We start from the raw sequence: 17,662 nt of genomic DNA on the forward strand, positions 1-17,662 counted from the left end.
CAGCGTCCGTGACTGCTGACCCCTTGGCGACAGGGGAACCCTTCCGCCAAGAAGAGGAGGCACCCACTGCCTCCTTGCCACCCCTCGCCGCCCTCTTTAACCTTCCCACACCACCCCCAATTCCTCAGCGCCCTCTCGTGAACCAGAACCGCGAAGAGGAAGACAATCCTCTCGGTCCCATTCCTGGATGACATTTGGGACGAAGGCTTGTCTCTCATGAAGAACCCTTCTACGGCCCGGCGAAGAGGGATTGCCTTGAGAAGAAGTACAGGGTGCCGGACTCTGCGCCCTAGTGCTTGCGGGCCCAACCGTCGTCTGACTCAGTGGTCTCAGCGGCAGCCAATTCGTCATCAGGCACTTCTTCCTCTGCAGCGTTCACCCCTCCAGACAGTGAGGGGGGAAAGTTAGATGCCATGGAACGACTGGTTATCTACTCTGCGGCCATGACCATCAGGGCCGCCAATGCCCTTGCCATCGTAGCACGTTACGACCAGGAGCTGTGGTTCAAGATCGCTCCCATCCTGGACTACCTCCCCAACGACAAGAGGTCGGAGGCGTCGGAAATTCTGCAAGAAGGCTATGTGGCGTCTGACCACGCCATCACGGTGGCCACGAACATCGCCGACACGGGGGTTCTGCCAGATGGGCAACAGAGTTTGCCTTCGTCTTCGTTGTTGCTGGCCAAGGCCACCAACTTTCGTCAGAACATCCAGACGAGGGTTTTGGACATGCCCTTTGACAGAGACCATCTCTTCGGAAAGGTTGTAGATCAGTCTCTACAGGCCATCAAGGCGGATACAGAGCCGGCACATGCTGTGGGCACGCTACAGCAGCGACGACCGTCCTTGTGATCATCAGGAGGCAAGTCTCCCCGGGCTTACAAGGGTTATGGCGGGAGCTCCTCTTCGTTACACCAGCCCTCCCGCTCCTTGGCCCAGGAGACCAACCGGGGCCATTCCAAGGCTTTTGGAGGAGGACGTTGTCGTCGCCAGGGACCCCAATGCAGCCTGTCGACATCCAAGCAAGAATGAACCGGCCGTGACGTCTCTGGTCCCCCACCCGTGCACTCTGTGGGAGGCCTGCTGGCTAATTTCGTCAGTGTGGGAGACAATCTCCACTGACCGGTAGGTGCTGGGCGCTCTCGCCCAGGGACACACCCTGGAGTTTAAACGGAAGTGTCCCCAAATACCACTGGTGGCCCGTCAGGAAAACCTTGTCCCCCAGCTGCTGCTGGAGGTTCGGGCCATGCTAAAGAAAGGGGCGATGGAGCTTGTTCCAAAGCGGCTCCAGGGCTGCGCAGGGTATTTCCTCATGAGAAAGAAAAGCGGAGGCTGGAGGCCCATTCTCGACCTACGACGACTAAACAAATACATAGTCCCAGAAGTTCCGAATGGTCACTCTTCAGCATGTGCTCGGACAGCTAGAAAAGGGAGACTTTCTGTTGTCGGACCTGGAGGATGCATACTTCCACATCCCAATTCACAAGGGACACCGCAAGTTTACTTCGCTTCGTTGTGCAAGGGAAAGCACTACCAATTCAAGGCCCTTCCCTTCGGACTGAAGTCAGTGCCAAGGGTCTTCATCGAGTGCCTGGCCCCTGTGGCAGCACATCTGCGACTACAAGGGATCCACGTCTACCCTTACTTGGATTACTGTTTCATCCGGGCCAGCTCAAGGAGCATTGCCGTCGACCACACAGCGAGGACTGTCCGCCTGCTGGCGGATCTGGGGTTCTCTGTGAAATATGCAAAGTCCTGCTTGACTCCATCGCAGGACGCGCTGTTCCTGGGATCCCGGCTCAACAGTGTCATGCCTGGCATCACAATCGGAGAAGAGTGGTGGCCATCCTGGGTAAGGTGCAGCAACTGCTCACTCTGAAGATGGCCATGGTGAGGGCCATCAAGTCTCTGCTTGGCATGATATGTATTTCTCATCCGACTCTGCAGGCCACAGATGCGGCCACAGCAGGAGTTCCTCGACGCCTGTTGGATTCAAGTGTCCGGAAGCTTCCAGTACAAGATCGCTCTCAACGAGGGATTCCGTCGGGCGATAAGATGGTGTGGTGTGTGCCCTTATCTGACCGCAGGTGCAGATTTCCATGCCCCACCACTTCAGGAGACGGTAACGACGGCTTGCACAGACTTGAAAGGGAGCTGCAAGCAGCAACAGGAATCAAAAGGCCAAAAGAGGATTTCCAGGAAAGGCCAAAAACTGGTAACGAGAGCACCAGCACGAACTCCCAGTGGAAGCAGTTGACTGACCACTGCTTCTGTTCAAAGTGAGCTTATAAAGGCCCTCCAAGCCAGCAGGCCAGCAGGGTGGAGCTGATTACAGACTCTGCCAGCTGTGTTCAATTAAGCCCAGCCCTGGCTTGAGTAGCCTGCAGCAGTGGTTTCTAATCAAGTGCTCTCCAGCTCTCTGCAGCCTAGCCTGCAGTAGCTTGGAACAGGTGAATGCAATCAGGCCCTCTGCAGCTCTTAGTAGCTTGCTGCAAACAAATGTATTTAGTAGGCCTCCTCCAGCCCTCTGAGACCTTATGGTTCTGGTAGTGTGAATCTAATTGTATCATACGTTTTGGTTGCTCTCTGGCATTATTGGCTATGTGTTAATACCTTTCCAACTAGGTGCCTCATGCAGGGTTGGATGTACAACTGTATTAATAATTATATGTATTTTAAGGGTGGAAGATTATTGGGACTATTCATGTAGTTGGCATCTTGGTTCCTGATCATGACTACATTTTCTTATACTGTTGTCTAGGGTTCCTCCCCCGCCCCCCACTTTGCCTTCGAAACATTGTACCTACCACTAGATATTTGGTACACATTTAGTTTAGGAGTGGCTAGGGTCTCCTATGTCCCTGTACATGTTTTATACCTGCACTGTGTTGCCATCAAAGTATTTGGTGCCTTAAAGATATTCAGTGTGTGTGTGTGTTTTTTCTTTTTTTAATCAAGTACATATGTTGTAGCAGTGCATTGTGTTGTGGTAACAATTAGGAATAACTGTACTTACTGCCAGCCTACCTCTTCCTTCACTGCAGTTCAGCCTGACTAGGCTGATTGCTGCCACTTCAGAGAGTTTGTTCTACCCTTTGGTTGGAACCCCTGCTTAAGGTTAGATAGTTTAATACGTTTCACCAGAGCGAGGTGGAAACATTTCCCTAACATTGTTTTACAGGAATTAGTCTAACTCCAGATGGCCGAAAGCATACAGCACCCAGGTAGCTTCTTTAACTGCCAAAAAACCCAGTGGAGCGCTGCTTCAAGAAATCAACCTGGTTTCTGGTGAGAGCCTTACATGGCCCCGCGTGGCGTGCAGTGTTCCCGAACGGCATGAGATGAGTGGGTCGTCATGCTTAGGAGTTATTAGAGATTTTGATTAATTATTACTCCTTTGTAAGTCTATGCCCCCCCCTTATCTCCTCTTGGTTAGAGTTCTAATCAGCATATAGGAGTTACTACCAGGCCTCCAGATAAGGTGGATACTAGGCCTTTTTATGCATGAAAATCTTGCAAATACGGCAGCTTTATTATTTTCCTGGGTACATTTACACACAGCTTTAGAGAAAAGGGCTGTGCAAAGGTCAGGTTACTTGATAGAAACTAAGAGGCTTCTTTTGATTTTTAACTACATGGATGTAATTGCAAGCCACCTCTGAAACAGAATGTATTTCTCTGAAGCCTTTCAAAAAAAGAAACTGCACACTGTGATAAAAGGAATGGTTTCTTTCCATTCATCTTTAGAACCACTGTGCATAATTTCCTAGAATTTTAGGATTGTATAATTAATAAGATGGAAAACTAAGTTGCAATTGAGAATTAATATTTTGTAACAAATGATGCTTTTTTCCAGTGAAGGCAAACCAGTATTGCACAATTGTTTTTTTGAGAGTTCTGGTGCTGTGTGCATAATCATGCGGAGGCAGTTCATTTTTACACTGATAATTTAATTTACACTATAATTATAAGTGTGTAAAATGATGACTATGCATAGTCTAGATTACATCCATTCAACCTTGCAGTCAATGGGGTACATTACTATAAATGGTCAGTGGCAGCAGAGTCTTTGCTCAAGGGTGAGTGTTTGTCATTACACAAATCACAGGTGTTCTAGCCTCTCAAATCTTCAAGACTACAATTAAAACGTCCAAAGCCTGACTCTCCAGGAAGTGCAAGCGCTGTTCAAAAGCAAACAAATGAAAGTTACATTTGTAATTGAAATAGAAACTCGTCAAAACCTGTCCCTGTGATAATCCAGATAGGTATTTAACTTCATGTAGTGCTTCATAAATGGTTCGTCCAACATCTAGGTACTGTGATTATTATACCTCAGTCGATACTCAGTTAACCGACCTCTGAAGGATGTTAGCCAATAAGATGGCTCAGCCGGTTGAGCACTCATTGCTGCAATCTATGCGTGATCTGTTGGTTGCGGGCTCGAATCCCAGCAAGTCAAACTCAGCCTTTCATCCTTTCAAGGTCGATAAAGGAGTACTGACTTTGGTTTGGTGATAATTGTGATAAGTATGTTCTATGTACAGCGCTTGGCCAAAAGCGCTATATAAGTAACCATTTGACCATTAGATTAGATGTAGAATTTAGCATGGAGTCATTGCCTCTCTGCACTGTTGTATCATAACATTGGCATACCATTAGGTAGTAATAGCTCCAGAAAATGAGGACTCATTAAATATCAAATGACAATTCTGCTATCGAACCTCAAAACACACAATACAATTCATGTTGGCTTTACTGTGTAATTGGCTAGGTTTTTGTGATTTCAACATTTAAATATATACAGGAGAGATCAAATGGCCATACCTTAGAGAAATAATGAAAGGTGTATTCTGTCACAATGCAGAAAGATGCCGTACGGTAATGATTTCCATACAGTTTGTGCATGTGTCGGCTGGATGTCATATGCATTTTACTCTCTTGCAAAGGAAAAGTCATTTTTACTCTCTTAAAATCACATTTACACTCAAAGTTTAAAAACGGGGAGTAAAATACTCCCACCTCAAAATCTTATCTGGAGCACTGGTTACTACTTTTGGCTCTTTGCATAGAGGGTTTAGAAGATTATTACAATAAGGTGATGGGCGGGAGGGGTGAGGTCTTTTTAATAGCTCATTCCAGGTGAGGTGTGCAGGGAAAACGTGCATATAAGCCACTTTTGTAGGTGCACCAGGGCTAAGTTGCCAGGGTGCAGAGTTGTTTTCCTGTTTCTCAGATGTGCATTCTTTGTTTGCATAACTAGACTGCTTGTTACTCCCAGCTAATGGCCTATAATAGGATCTTGCAGGTGGCTAAACTCTGCCCGCCCCCCTCCTTCACGATGTGCTTCGGTTTCAGGACAGAATTTCAGTTTTAGTAATTCCGTAGGTCCTTTTTAGGGTCCCCTTAACATTTTGCTCCCCCCCCCTCTTCTCTTTTGGATCACTGACATTTTGGGGGGGGGTCAGAGGGGTGTCTACTTGAAGTACACTGCCAGTGTCACTCGATTTGAGTCATTAAGAGTATATTGTCACATAGTTTGCCATAGGGACACAAATGCAAGCTCCCCATTCTAGCACTAGTGTATTTATATCACCCTACATCAGTTTTACGGTGTAGGGTGGTGGCAGCTGTGCCTTGCCAGCTTGTCTGTCTGTAAAGGAAGGAGATGTTTTATCTGGGATCAAAAACATAAAATGAGGTGTTTGGTGACCCATTATGGGAGTAGGTCTTGATTACTGAGTCCCTTTCTAGTGAGAGCAAATCTTTTTAGGAATGCATCCCAGTGTGCCTGGCAGTGCGTGCATATTCTGTTATGACGGAGAGCAAGAAGCTGATAAGTGAAATCCCCAGGAGTGTAATATTTCTTTGTCTGTTAACCGATTTATTAAGAGGAACATAACAAAGCACCATAGGAAATGAGATAAATCTGAAGACTCAAACTGCATGCACCAATATTCTCCTTATCTATAGTTGCAAGTAAGTTAATTGTCCCTCTTCTACAGTCTTTACCAACCATTGATGTGTTGAGTCCATTCCTCTTCAGTTAATATCCAATAGTGCAAACGCAAATAAACCACTGTGCTAATAGCGAATACATGATGGCTTACATAGGTGTGTTGATTGTAGACCTAGTTGTTTTTTGTTGTTGGCCCTCTGCATATTGATCCCAACAAGTAGGAGTTCACCTTGTTTCATACTGTTCGCAGATGACCAAGAAAATAAAGAAGCTTGAAAAAGAAACCATAGTCTGGAGAACAAAGTGGGAAAATAACAATAAAGTTCTCTTACAAATGGCCGAAGAGGTGAGTTTAAAGAGGACAATTTATTTGTGATGTTATTTTTAATCATTTGTTAATTTTTCCATATGTTAAACTTAAATGACATTTTTTGCCGTTCTCTCAACCGTTGCTTATTGCTTTTTCACTGAAAACGTGTGCAACTTTCACGTTTGTTATGTACGTTTGTGCACAGGATTGTGTTTTTGTTAATTTATTTTTCCCAATCTTGAATTTTATTTATTGGGCATTTATAATGCGCCTATACAGCAAAGGTGTTTCCGGATGCAACAAAACAAAAAGGAGGGGGGGGGGGGGGGCGGTATGGAAAAAACTAAAACTGTCCTATTAGGTCTTGACATTCAGATTGTGCAATGGCAGTAACAAGAAGCGCAGGGGCGGAGAATGGGGGGGTGGGGGTGGCGGCAAAGGTCCCATGGGTTATGCAAATTCCAAGGGGGAAGGCCAGGTGGACCAGTACTGAGGGAAGCGGAGTGCAGGGGAAGAAGCACCACGTGCTAAGTGCGAGGGACGGGCTGGAGGGGCTCAGTGGGGCGAAGGCCCAGCAAGGCGAGTGCAGGGGGGGAGGGGGTGGTCTGGGGAGACAAAGTACAGTGGTAGACTGGTTGAGGAGGGTCTGGAGCCCTGTAAGAATCTGAAGGGACCGGGCAGCCAACCAAAAGGTCGCAGAGGGGGGCATTAACAAGAGAGGGGGCAAGGGAAAGGAGGAAGAGAAAAGGGGACAGTCTTAAGAAGCTTCCGGAACTAAAGGAGATCTGGCTCAAGTCTGAGAGGGGCAGGGAGGCCTTTTCAGAGGTAAGCACCTGCGGAGGAGATCTCTACACCTGCCCCTCCCCTTCCCCCCGGCTGCCTGGAAAGTGTCTTCTCTTCAGAGAGTTGGAGCTGGAAGACCAAAGGGCTCTAGCAGGGAGAGAGTTGGATGTATAAAGCTATGTGGACGATGTGAAGGATCTTGGACCTCATCCTTGCAGCAACCAGGAGCCAGTGCGGTGGAGAGATATTAGGGCTGTAGAGATGCGGCCCCTGGGCTTGAGGCCAAGTATATGTCTTTCAGTCCTGTTCTGAATTATTTGAAGGGGGCGAAGGGAGGAAGAATTGGTCAGATTATTGAGGAAGAGGCTGTTGCAGTAGTCCAGACTGGAGAGGACCAGAGCGCTGGAGACAGAGTTTCTGGAGGAAGGTGAGAAAAGGGAGAATGCCTCTGATGAGGTGCAGCTGAAAGTTGCCCTTCTTGGCAAGATCTGTGATGTGACGACAAAAGGAGAAAGAGGAGTCGAAGACGCACAGTTTTTTTTGCCTCGCAGGAGGGTGAGGGCAGGGGACCTATGGAGGGCAGCCAGAGAGTAGAAGGGAAGGAGAGAGCTGGGGTTCCAATGAGAAGCATCTCATTCTTAATGGCATTAAGGCAGAGATTGTTGCAGTGCACCATGCCTGAATAGCCGACAGTCCCGAGTTGTTAAGGGAGTTTTCCTAAAGTCCTACTAGAAGTAAGGCTTTAGTAAGCTATACCAGTGGTTTGTCGATCCCCCCCCCCCCCAAACTCTTAGTATCAGTCTGTGCTAGCTCAGGACCTTGGTACAGTGGCAGAGCAGTTGGGTTTATCTTAAGAGGAAGATGTGAGCTGTAGGTAAGTACACTGAATCTTAGCTAGACGGGCACAACAAAGAAGCACTTCTTTGTATGAATATATAAGTGTTATATATTTGTTATATTTACACCAGAATCGCTTTAAATACTTCAGACGTTTTCGTTAGAACATTTAGGAATACTGGATAATATGCTTGAAAGGGCACTTTCACTTTTGTGTTTGTTCACGGTTACATTAGTAGCAACGTTGGACCGGGAAAAGACAATGTTACCGTATTATCAGTTATTGAGCCCTCATGTGGTTTTCAACGATTTATACGGTAGTACATTTACTCGGCAAAGACACACATTAAAATCACTTACAGGGAGGAAATTGGTTAGTTAGTGCAACATAAGCTTAGTCCAACGTTCTAGAGACTGTTTCTTTGCCTGGTAAGTCTTTTAAGTCCAAAACCCCAACTCTAGCTAAAGGCAGTCCATGGAGGGCTTGAAGTCTTGACAATCGGTGAATAAGGAAGAGTTCCTGTGGATTTCTTCCAGTGTCAAGTTATTGAAGCAGCAAGTTAACTAACCAGGGAGACCTTAAAACTGACTTGAGAAGGGAACACAGCAGCGGCTTGGGTTGGAGGTCAGAGAGGGTTGCCCTGGACACCTTTACATGCACTCCATTGCTAGGTTCTATTTTTCTTTCCCAATGTCGGGTAAAGCGTTGTTCCGCTCCTGTGCTACTTGCGGAATGAAGAAAGTTTATGAAGGGGACGGGCACATGGACTGCCTGCCTCTATGGTCTCTACCCTCATCACTCCGCGGATACATGTGACCTCTGAAAGGGGTTCTCGCAAAAAACGTTGAAGGACCGTAATCTGCGTCTGATATCGTGGCTGAACGAAGGGGCCTACCCTTCCTCTGAGGTAGGATCAGTGCGCAGTCTGGCATCTAACAGACTGAAGTCCCCCGCAGTTCCTCGCCGGTCAGTGTCGGCTGAGCCTCTCGCAAAGAAGCCACGGCCTACAGAAAAGAGTTGTTCCTCTTCAGGGAAGCATCTAACGAAAGGCGCTCCTGCACTGTCAATCCCTGCAGTGGTGTCGTGGACCCCAGTGGCAATTGACTAGGCAGAAGCTCCCAGGTTTTCATCGTTGACGGTGGATGCTCCAGGGTCTTGGCTACCTGCAGTGTATGACGCAGTTCTACTGGACACCTTATTACAACAGGAGTCTGCTCTCTCGGTGTCATCGATGGAGGAGGAGGAACGAGAACCTGTGGTACATCCAAAAGATCTCGGCTTACAGGGCGTTGGCCCTTCGACGTCGGGGATTCAAAGTGTTCCACCTACGTCTTCTCTGCTAAATCCACAGTCTGTTGTCTGTACAGGTGTTATCTACGCTGCAATCCATCTTAAGCCAGTTGGAAGCAAGACTGCCTCCCATAGGTACGCCTCCGGTGACGCACATCGTGGACACGGCAGGCCACGCTCCGCATTCCACGGCTGAGTTGCCGGCTTCACGGCCGGCCAGCGAAGAGCCTTCCCGTTCACACACACAAGAGGGTGAGCTCTCCGAGTCGGATCAAGGACCCAGGGACTCCATCTCAGATATTTCTCCGTCGAGAGACCCTACGTGGGAATCTGAGGGAGAAATAGAAGCTCCTAGGAGTCCGGCGCAACCGTCACCACCAGATGACATCAGCGCTTTTCATGCCATGATGGCGAAAGCCTGTGTTTAGTTTGGTCTGACCCCAGAGGAAGAACAGAAGGAATGCTTCTTATTTGACCATATGAGTAAGAGAAGAAAGTCAATCTTCTTGGTTCCGATATTGGACCACGTTTGGCAGGAAGGATTACGGACAATGCGCCATCCATTTTCGGAGCCTGCAATCAAGGGCAGGTTGGAGAAAAAAATGTAAAGCCCCGGACTCTACACCAAAGTGTTTAACCGCAAAGCCCTCTCCTGAATCAGTGGTGTCAGCGGCAGCTAGCAGAACAGCTAGATCACAACATAAGTGCACAACACCTCCGGACAGTGAAGCGAGAAGGCAGGATGCCTTTGGAAAGAAAGTCTTAACAGTGGGAGCAACGACGGTCAAGGCTGCTAACTCGTTAGCGATTATGGCACGCTACGTCCGCGGAATGTGGCATCACCTGGCCCCCATCTTGGAACATCTGCCCGAAGAACACCGAAAGACAGCCATTTTACTGGGGCGGGAAGGTGAGGAGGCATCAAATCACAGCATGAACATCGCCGTAGATTTAGCAGAATCGGGGTTCAAGCAGATAAATAATGGGGTGGTGCTAAGGAGACGGGCCTGGTTAAGTGTACATACTTTAGGCCGGAAGTCCATTACAAAGTGCTAGACATGCCCTGTGAAGGTGAGCAATTATTTGGGGAAAAGATGGATGAAACCCTCAAGGGCCTGGAGGATTCAGATACAGCAAGATCACTGGGAGCATTACAAAGTGGGCAAGCGTTTCGGCCCTTTCATCCCTTCCACGGAGCTTCGGGGAATTCTCGATTTGCCACATCCAGAGACCGGAACTACAATAGATCGACCTACTCCTCACAAGGATACAGACGAGCAGTTCAGGCGACAGAGAGGCCGTGATTCCCAGACCTCTAGAAGGAGAGGAGGACAGCCTTCGTCTACCAAGAGTAAAAAATCGAAATCTCAGCAATGACAATCTTCAAAACGTCCTGGGAGGCAGAGTGGCCCAACGTGTCAACGAATGGGAGAAAATTACATCGGACCGTTGGGTGTTGGACATGGTGAGGCTAGGCCACTCTTTAGAATTCAAGGTCCAGCCATCTCCCATTCCTCCCGTGTATTTGACGCAACCTCATCTTCACATCTTACAGCAGGAGGTTGTGCTTATGCTGCAAAAAGGGGCTATAGAATTGGTTCTGGGCCGAGAGAGGTTGAGGGGTTTACTCCCGTTACTTCGTAGTCAAAAAACCCAACGGCAAGTGTCGACCCATTCTGGACCTGCGAGCTGTCAACAAGACTCTGCAACGCCTGAAGTTCAAGATGCTTAAACTTCAAGAGGTCATCCGGTCGATACAACCGGGGGATTTTCTGGCATCGTTGGACTTGCAAGACGCACATTTCCACATACCTATGCGTCGGCGACACAGAAAATTCCTGAGGTTTGTAGTGGGTCAGAGTCATTACCAATTCAGAGTGCTCCCATTCAGTCTAAAATAGTCTTCCAGGCCGTTTACGAAATGTTTGGCGCCGGGGGCGGGATGGCTACGCCGAGAAAGTCATCACGTCTACCCTTACCTGGACAACTGGCTAATATGGGGCTTGTAGCTGGCGAGCACGCAGGAAAGCATCAACGTTACCATGCAGCTGCTGTAACGGTTGGGCTTCGCAGTCAACTTCGAAAAATCTTTTCTGTCTCCCTCCAGGAGCTTGGTGTTTTTGGGCGCAGAATATCAGATCCAAGCGGGGCTGGTGAAGCCCTCTGTAGAGAGAGTTGAAAAAATCAAGCAGAAAGCAGTGGAGTGGAGACTGGGAACCAGAGTGTCAGTCAGAAGCTACATTTCGCTACTAGGAGCCATGGCGTCTTGTATCCCGTTAGTGAAGAACTGTTGTCTCTTCATGAGACCAATACAAGAATTTCTGGCAGACAGATGGACTCAAAGTCACGGATTATGGTCCGACAAAGTGATGATCAGCAGCGATTTACTACAAGTACTTCGGTGGTGGCAACTCTCGGACAATCTGACATGAGGAATGCTGCTACTGGAGCCGGAATTCCAATCCACAATTGTGACGGATGCCTCCCAAACAGGATGGGGAGCTCATCTGGGGTCTGTACAAGTTCAAGGTCGGTGATCCCCAGAAGAATCGAGCCTTCACATCCATGTGCTGGAACTAAGAGCGGTTCATTGGGCTCTAAAATCTTTTTTGCCGCACATACGAGGATTGGTTGCGAGTGTTGACGGACAATGCAACCACAATGTTGTACCTCAGGAAGCAAGGGGGCACTTATTCCAGAACGCTCTTGAGCGAGGCTCAGGAACTATGGCATTGGGCACTCAAACAAGACATCAACATTGTAACGTTTCACCTACCAGGGGTGATGAATGTACAGGCAGACTCCCTCAGCAGGGAGATGAACCAACTCCACGAGTAGCAGCGTAAGGATCAGCAAGTGTTGAACATCTTCAGGAAATGGGGTCGTCCTTCGCTGGATCTCTTCGCCACCAGGGAGAACACAAAATGCAAGCAGTTTGCCAGCAGATGGCCACAGCCCAATTCTCTGGGGGATGCGTTCTCCTTCCCGTGGACGGGCAGGTTCGCGTATGCATTCCCTCCGTTTCCACTCATCCAGCAGACCCTCCAGTGGATTCAGAAATACCCATGCCGTGTGATTCTGATTGTCCCTCACTGGGCCAGGCAGCCGTGGTTTTTGGACCTGCTCCATTTATCCGTGGCAGAACCAGTGAGGTTTCAAGTGACGCTGGACCTTCTATTCCAAGACAAGGGAGCAGTTCGGCATCACGACCTGGGCTCCCTCAGCCTGACGACTTGGCTCCTGACTTCTCCGAGTTTGGTTCGCTGAACATCTCTAGAGACTGTTGCCGCATTTTAGAGGCAGCGAGGGCTCCGTCCACGAACGTCTCCTATGCATGCAAGTGGAAAAGGTTGTGTGTGTGGTGTAAGGATCAGCAGGGGGTGGACCCTTTAAACACTTCATCATAGCAAATTCTGCCCTATTTACTAGACTTGGCGAGGAGAGGTTTGGCATTCTCTTCCATAAAGGTTCACCTGGCGGTCATTTCTAGGTTTACTCTAAGGAGGCATTCAACTCCGTTGTTCAGTGATCGTCTAGTTAAACATTTTCTGAGAGGTTTATTTTCGGACTTTTCCTCCGGCCAAGTTCGAGCCTATGTCGTCGACGCCCCTGAAGTTTTTGTCATGGAAGATGGCGTTTTTGGTGGCCATTACATCAGCAAGAATAATATCGGCACTGCAAGCTCTGGTGATTGACCCTCCGTACTTGCGTTTCTTCAAGGACAAGGTGGTGTTAGCGACTAGCCCTCACTTTATTCCGAAGGAGCCAACTACGTTCCATAAACACTCTTCTATTGTGCTACCAGCATTCTTCGCTTCGGCTTCCTCACTGGCAGAGAAGGGTCTACATACATTGGATGTCAAAAGAGCATTGAAGTTTTATCTGAGTCGTACTCAGGAATTCAGGCGTACAAGGTAGCTGTTTGTGGCTTATGGACCCTCAGTAAAGGGAAGAGAAATCTCCAAACAAGGGATATCGTGCTGGGTTTCGTCCGCTATTGCCTTCTGTCACTCTAAGGCGGGAAAGCCACTGGAGAGGCGTCCAAAGGCTCACTCGACAAGATCCACCGCATCCTCGGCAGCATTATGGCCGGGGATTCCTCTGGAGGACATCTGTCAGGCGGCCACCTGGTCGGTGCCGCATACATTTACTCAGCATTGTTGCCTGGAGAAACAGCATGGGGCAGATGTGCAGATGGGACGTTCAGTCCTGCAACACCTGTTTCAAGAAGGTAAGCCCCCACAAGTGGGGTACCTCTTTCAATGTAACCATGGCTAATGGTTTTATTGCTGATTGTATGTTTGCGTTCCTAATGTGTTGGTTTGCATTGCACGCCGCCATGTATAGAGATACTGCTATGTAGTCTATTCTAAGCATGTGAATCCGTGAAAGATCCAATGCTGGAGAAGGGAGTAGTTTCTGTAACTCCATTTCTCCAGCATTGGTATCTTTCATGGATTCACATGTGCCCACCGGCCTCTCCTGAATGCAAACCTGGTTGTTGCCTAAGAGACAGAGGGTTCCCGGCCTGACAGGGAATATTCTAAGCATGTGAATTCATGAAAAATTGCAACGCTGGAGAAATGGAGTTACAGGTAAGAAACTACTCCCTTCTGCAATCTCTCTCAGCATTTTATAGAAAGGGGCGTTTGGTTGTCCAATCAGGATAGACGAGACCCCCTATGGGAGCTGGTCCTATTCAGGCACTCTGGCTGACAAAGGACGGAGGCGGTTGAAAAACTCTGCCATCATTTCCTGCCTGCCCAGACTCTCTTGAGCAGCCTAGGCAGGGACACCCAAGGGTTCCCACAAAGGCAAAACACACACTGGCCTCCCCCACCCAGAATGGTAAAAGAAGGGCTAACCAACAACAGTCACGCTAGTAATGGCGAAAAAAGAAGGGAAGGAAACACAGGGTGTCCTGCCACTGGTTTTTATTATCTTTGCCTTACTCTTATGTGTATAGGCATAGATATTTTCTGATTTCAGAGCAAGTGTTAGTTTACCCTAACTCGTCCACACAGGAAATGTGGCTGCATCTGCCAATTTAGTCATGCAATCACTGTTCAACATGAACAGTTCTAAAAAAAAACTTTTTACAGCATTTATTAATTTGCCATTCTGATCAATTTTTTATATTTGCTTTTTCCCTCATAATGGTTCAGACAGACAAACATAAGAGGCAAGTTAGTTCAAAAACAGATATATTCAAGTGCAACGTGAACAGTACAAGCCTTTCAAAACACCAAGTGTGCATGTCATAGTGTAATGTACATAACCGTCATTTGCCTTTAGGAGACAGTATTAAGAAAATAAAATGTACAAGAATATAAAAAATACATGAAAAAATAAATAAAAAGCATCAATATTGCACAAGAGTTGGTCGCTTGTTAGCCTGGCAATTGACACTTACGAGGTCAAGATAAAGGACTTGGAGTACAGCTAGATAGGAAGTTAGGAGTTTACCTTCAGAAGTGCAATATTGATGCATTTTATATTTTTTTTTCATGTTTCTTTTATATTCTTGTACATTTTGTTTCTTAATACAGTCTCCTAAATGCAAATGACGGTTATGTACCTTACACTATGACATGCACACTTGGCGTTTTGAAAGGCTTCTACTGTTCACGTTGCACTTGTATATGTTTTTGAACTAACTTGCCTCTTAAGTTTGTCTGAACCTTTGAGGAAAAAGAGAAAATTAAAAAAAACTGATTGTTGGGGAGAATTCTCAGAAATGTGTTAATTCCCTTCTACCTTAGAGAACCCCAGTTCGTTTTCCTGGTCTTAAGGACTTTTTTCTTTATCTCTCATGTAATTTTAATGTGTTTTTTTTCTGTTTCTTTTGACTTTGGAGTCTGACAAACTCAATAGGCGGCATCTTTACATTGCGTCACACAGCACCATCAGTACAGTGACACGGGGAAGTCTTAGATTTCCCAAAGGTCTAAATACCTTCTCTTGGTGAAACTGTTTCCAAGAGCAGTAAAGTGAAATTGACTTTACTTACATTTTGTAACTTTCTAGACCCAGCACACACTATCTTACCATAGGGTGGTGGAGGGGTTACTTAGTATCCCCTTTGTCTAGTTTCTCATGTAACATGTTTGTTACCCTTTATACAATTAATGGCTAGTTGCAGTGGTTTACTTTTTACTACCATTCTGTGTTTTTACCGTGGTCTGCAAGGCACCCATGGGTGCCCATTTCGTCAAAATGTCCCCAGTCTTCTTTTTTACCCATTGCTTGCCGGGAAGGTCCTTCTTGAGATTTACTCTGCCGCGCCAAACCAGGTTTGGTCCCTTTGTTCGCATTGTCTTTGGCAGGATTCACAATTGAAACCCGCCTCTGGCTCCAGTATGTCTGGCAGGGGCAGGAAGTAAGGGAGGTGCCCGAAACTCTGTGCTTCATCCCCTTGGTTACAGGAATGTACTCTTAGCCGATTGGCCGGCTGGCTGTCCGGAAAGGACAGCCACCCTGCTTGGGTGACTGACAGCTAGGCTGGAATGAATGGGAGAAGCCTGCATAAAAGGCGAGGCTTTTTGGCTTGGAAGGCAGTCGACCACTGGACAAAGGAATCCGAAGAGAGCTTGGAAGAGATGCCTGCTGCAGCTCAAAGGAGAAGTCGTCCTTGCAGGTCTTCTCTAGTCAAGGCGAATTCGGAGCTTCAGCACAGCAGCAGGGCTTCACTGGGCAAACCAACGGTCCAGGAGTTGCAGCAGGCGTCTCTTCCAAGTTCTTCTTCAGATTCCTTCGTCCAGTGGTCCGACTCTACCTTCCAAGCCAAAAAGCCTCTCCCTTTATGCAGGTTTCTCCCATTCATTCCAGCCTAGCTGTCAGTCACCCAGCAGTGACAGCCAGCCGGCCAATCGGGTAGGAGTGCATTCCTGTCTCCTAGGAGACTAAGCACAGGGAGTTTCGGGCACCTCCCTCACTACAAATCACATTAAAAATACATGAGAGAGTGGGGGAAAAGTCTCTCTCTCTCCAGGTTAAAAATTAAAAGTCCCAAAATCCAGCAAAGTTGCTGGGGGTCTCTAAGTTAGAGAGGAATTAGCACATTTCTGAGAATTCTCCATAACTCTGGCTATACAGCAGGTCATGGAAGCAAGACCCAGTGGGTGAGCATATACACTTATTTTCTAAAAGAAATATTTGGGTTAACCCAACAGCATTAATTTTGGGAAGAGGGGAACCCAATTCACAGGTGCGTAAAACAACCTTATATATACTTTTAAGAATGGCAGAACACATTCAAAGGATAGTAGCTTTTGTAACTGCTAATTTTTCAAAGGGACAGTTATCAAAACAACTCTTTCACAAGTAAGTAACTTTTAAACACGTGTTCTATTTGTCAAAGCAGAATCTTGTTATTTTCCAGTCCTTCCCTAGACTATTGCTTGAGTTCTCTCAGAGGCACGAGAGGGACCCTAGTGGTCTAGGTGCCAGCTGTAGGCAGGGTGAGATGGGGTTCAGTTTCAGGAAAAGTCAGTTCCTGAGGAAGTCGTTTCAAAACAAGTTAGTAGTTCACTTTAGAGTTAGTTGGGGTCCAGGGACTTCAGAGAAGATACTCTAGAGGGATTACAGCAATGGTCCTGGGCAAGCTGGATGAGAGATCTCGCAATCACATGAATCACCCCCAAAGCTTCACAGTAATCACAAAATTAATACCCCAGCCAACGCAGTATCGCAGCACAGAAGAAGAGTTTGCTGTAGGACGTCTTCAGGATCTGCAGCCCGAAATCCTTGTCGTGAAGACTGGACACTGGAAGGGATTTTGCTGCAGGGATCAACGGGGAAGACTCCAGGCAAGAGTTTCTTCATGGCTGGATGCGGCGCTTTCGTATTGGCACCCTTTTCAGGAGTCGGGAGAAGACTAAATATCACCAGTCGTATTCCTGTCGGTGATCTGGTCCAGCACTCTGGTGAGGGGACTTCAAGGACTCAAATCAAGTCTCTGGAGAGGATGGAGGAGGCCACCAAAGTTTCAGACGGATTTCGACTTCGAGCCACTGTGCGGTGCATGGCCATCCGAAGTACCAGGCTTATTAGGGTATTGCAGCCAAGCAAGATCGATCCATGCCGTGGGATGTCTTAAAACGCAGGTCTCCTTGAGACTAGTAGATCCCACCAGCCTCTGGGTAGGAGTCGACGCGTTAAGAAATTGGAAGGAAGATTTTCAGCAGGCTCCGGTTACACAGCAGGCTCTCTGGCCGCTGGAAATCGCTACAACCTTCTTTTCTTCATCTTCAGTTTCAGCTCTACTTGTCGACTTGCTTCCAGGTTCAAAGTATTTAACAAGAACTACAGCACAACCTCTGCAGCCACTCCCTGCATTTTACATAAAGGGGTGCTCTGGCTGTCCAATCAGGACAGCCAGCCCCCCACTGGGAGTTGGTTGCCTTTCAGGCAAGGTGAAAGACAAAGGGCTCCCTCGCTTCCTGCCTTCTTTAGACACTCTGGAGCCTGGGCAGGGAATCCAAAGG

The 17,662-nt window shown here is 47.5% G+C and overlaps 1 protein-coding gene across 2 annotated transcripts in view; it reads left to right on the forward strand.

Moving 5' to 3' along the window:
• Window positions 1–17,662, forward strand: part of TXLNG (taxilin gamma) — a 567,462-nt gene that overhangs the window by 509,715 nt on the left and 40,085 nt on the right. For both annotated transcript variants that reach the window (XM_069636805.1, XM_069636806.1), the window contains exon 9: window positions 6,206–6,301. In XM_069636805.1, the coding sequence (XP_069492906.1) occupies window positions 6,206–6,301 (96 nt within the window). The remainder of the gene's footprint in view (window positions 1–6,205; window positions 6,302–17,662) is intronic.

Source organism: Ambystoma mexicanum, chromosome 7p (genome assembly GCF_040938575.1).
Source record: "Ambystoma mexicanum isolate Mex_15411 chromosome 7p, UKY_AmexF1_1, whole genome shotgun sequence".
Classification (NCBI taxonomy): Eukaryota; Metazoa; Chordata; class Amphibia; order Caudata; family Ambystomatidae; genus Ambystoma; species Ambystoma mexicanum.